The sequence below is a fragment of the Palaemon carinicauda genome, chromosome 44, assembly GCF_036898095.1.
Source record: "Palaemon carinicauda isolate YSFRI2023 chromosome 44, ASM3689809v2, whole genome shotgun sequence".
NCBI lineage: Eukaryota > Metazoa > Arthropoda > Malacostraca > Decapoda > Palaemonidae > Palaemon > Palaemon carinicauda.
The window spans coordinates 32949564-32952063 of record NC_090768.1 but is presented as its reverse complement, the minus strand read 5'-3'; the positions used below and the strand labels follow the sequence as shown (position 1 = coordinate 32952063).

Genomic DNA, 2500 nt, shown 5'->3' with positions numbered 1-2500 from the left:
CATTTTTTTCAATATTAACTTTAAAAATTAAGTGATTTATTCTTATCATATATTTTATGACATGAAAAATACCAGTAAAAAAGTTCTTAGATATTACTTTCTAGAGAAAAGTTTAAGTATGTTACGTCAGATGTATAACAAAAACTTCAATGCGAAATCTATGGATATTTTGAATTAAATCAGTGATAATCATTGCCCTAACACTAAATACAAAATCCAATACCTCCTTCATGATATTTGTTATCCAGTTCAAGGAGCCAACAAGAACATGCTGGGAATGTTCTATGTACGTTAAGCTTCGAATCCTCGTCCACCAATGGTTGACTTTTAAAACTTCAAACGAAATGGTTTGCTGCCAGAGCGAATTTAACAAGGAAGTATCTGTGGGGAAAAAACTTCAGATAACAGTGATGATTGGAGATTTATAAATTCAACATCTCATATCAATAACATAAATTACCAGAATCATATATATGTTTATACTCTTCATCTGTTATGTTTAATTTTTTTTTTTAATAACTTAGTAGTCTGTTAACCTTATCTTCTAGGAGGAGAGTATTTTTGAACGAGACTTTTTAACTTTTTTCAAAATGCAATTGATTCTTAAGAATGATTATATAGAGAAAATGATGAATAAACTTTCCAACCCTTAACCCCCAGGCTTTTTTTTTCGAGCACATTTTGCAATATATATTTTTTAAATTGCTCTAACAGCCTTAATTTTCGTCATAGAGAGGTCAGGTTGGTCTCATTCTTTTGGAAAATGCCTGAAGTTTCTCATAAAGTTATCAAAAGTGTGCAAAAAAAATGTAAATAGCAGTTTTTTTGCAAGGAGGTACCAGTACGTCCATGGGGGTAAAAGGATGAGTTTTGTGAAACGCACCACTACGTCCATTGGGGGTAAAAGGGTTGACAATCCCTCACATTTTGAAAAAGTGAAAAAAAAAAACGTTTAAAAATACTCTCCTTTTAGGAGAAAAGGTTAACAAAATTTATAATGAGGTATAACATGTGTTCCATTGATATCTGATTGAGTTTACATACCTGGTTCTGTTTCGAACACTAAATGCAAGTGAGTGATGCGTAATGTTTTCACAGTTTCTGTGATTGCTGTAACGTATTCCCATGTCTGTTTTTCCATGTTTGTATGAAGCAATTCTATATTTTCTGTTTCCTTTTCTGATTGGGATATTTGTTTACCCTTAAAAACAAGGTTGTCTCCCAATATCTTGGGTTCGTTAGATCCGAATTTCATATTTGCGTCTTGGAAACCAATTTTGTCAGTTTGAAACATTGCATGCTTGGAAATATTATTGTTGGCATTATACTCAGAAATAATATAATAATGCAATTCTCTAGATGGTTCTGGTATATCACCTAATTTTTCGTTATATGATAATGTTTTATCCAACTTTATCTTTTCAAGATTAATAAGAGTGGTTCTCTTGCTCCTTCCTTTCGGTGTAGGATGAAAATGAAGTACATTTTTCTTCTTTTCTTTCAAATGGCTACTGTCATAAAGGATATCTTTCTTTGAAATACCTCCAAGGTAGGTTGCATAGCAAAAGCTATCAGGTGAGTAATCAACGGTGGTACGTTTTAAAAAAGGCTTAGTCGGTGAAACACGCCATGAGTTTTCTCTAGTTGCTGCCTTAGGCCTATCTTCTAAGACTGCCACATCTCCCTTCCCTCCCTTTTTTACTTTCGTATAAGTAACAGGTAACATATCTGCAAAGTCTCCTCTGGTATTCGCTTCAACGAAGACCGGTCCGTTCTGTTTTAAACCGTTACTTAACGAAAGAGACATAACTGTTCCTGAAAATGGCGCATATTCTAAATACAGTATTGATATTAAGTAAAGTAAGTACGGGGTAAAGAGAATTTCATAAGACATTTTGTAGGTATCAAGTTCTCATTTAAAAGAAGAAAGCATTGCTGTGAAATACGTACATACATACATATATTGATACATACATACATACAATTAATCTATTTACCTTTATACATCATCAATTTACACGTCACACATATAGAAGCATGTTTGAAATCCCTTCAATTAATACTGACGCAAATCTACACCTATTGCAATAAATTTATAATATCAGTTCAAAATACTCACACCTACTACGATGTCCTTTACTTAAATATCCTACCTAGAATAAGGAGAAATAAGAGAAGCCCCAGAATTCGCATCCTATCCGCCATGACGTCTGCAATTGAGGTGATTATCGGAAGTTGCAAGACATTACCACATATTACAACTTGCTTCTCTCTGATGACGTTCACTTTTGCAGTTTCTGTATCCTGTCTCTGAAATTCTTCGTTGGTTCGGTTATCAAGTCTCTCGCTGTGGATTTTTTCCTCTTCCTGAAGAGCTGTATAGCTGCAAAGACGATTAGGAGTGGCGTTAGTTAACGTATAGTGTAATGTGCTTTTTGTGTCCTGTTGCCACATCTCTCTCATTTTCTCTCTCCCTGTAGCCTACAAACACACACACATA

At 33.9% G+C, this 2500-nt stretch overlaps 2 protein-coding genes across 2 annotated transcripts in view; both read right to left on the bottom strand.

The window, feature by feature from the left end:
• The window catches only part of LOC137634545 (uncharacterized), a 469969-nt gene that overhangs the window by 42095 nt on the left and 425374 nt on the right, over positions 1–2500 (bottom strand). The gene's annotated exons all lie outside the window — the stretch shown is intronic.
• The window catches only part of LOC137634369 (uncharacterized), a 26098-nt gene that overhangs the window by 19698 nt on the left and 3900 nt on the right, over positions 1–2500 (bottom strand). Inside the window, exons 2-4 of the mRNA XM_068366766.1 lie at positions 2154–2383; positions 1045–1815; positions 203–381 (exon numbers count right to left, since the gene is read on the bottom strand). Of these exons, the coding sequence (XP_068222867.1) occupies positions 203–381; positions 1045–1815; positions 2154–2383 (1180 nt within the window). The remainder of the gene's footprint in view (positions 1–202; positions 382–1044; positions 1816–2153; positions 2384–2500) is intronic.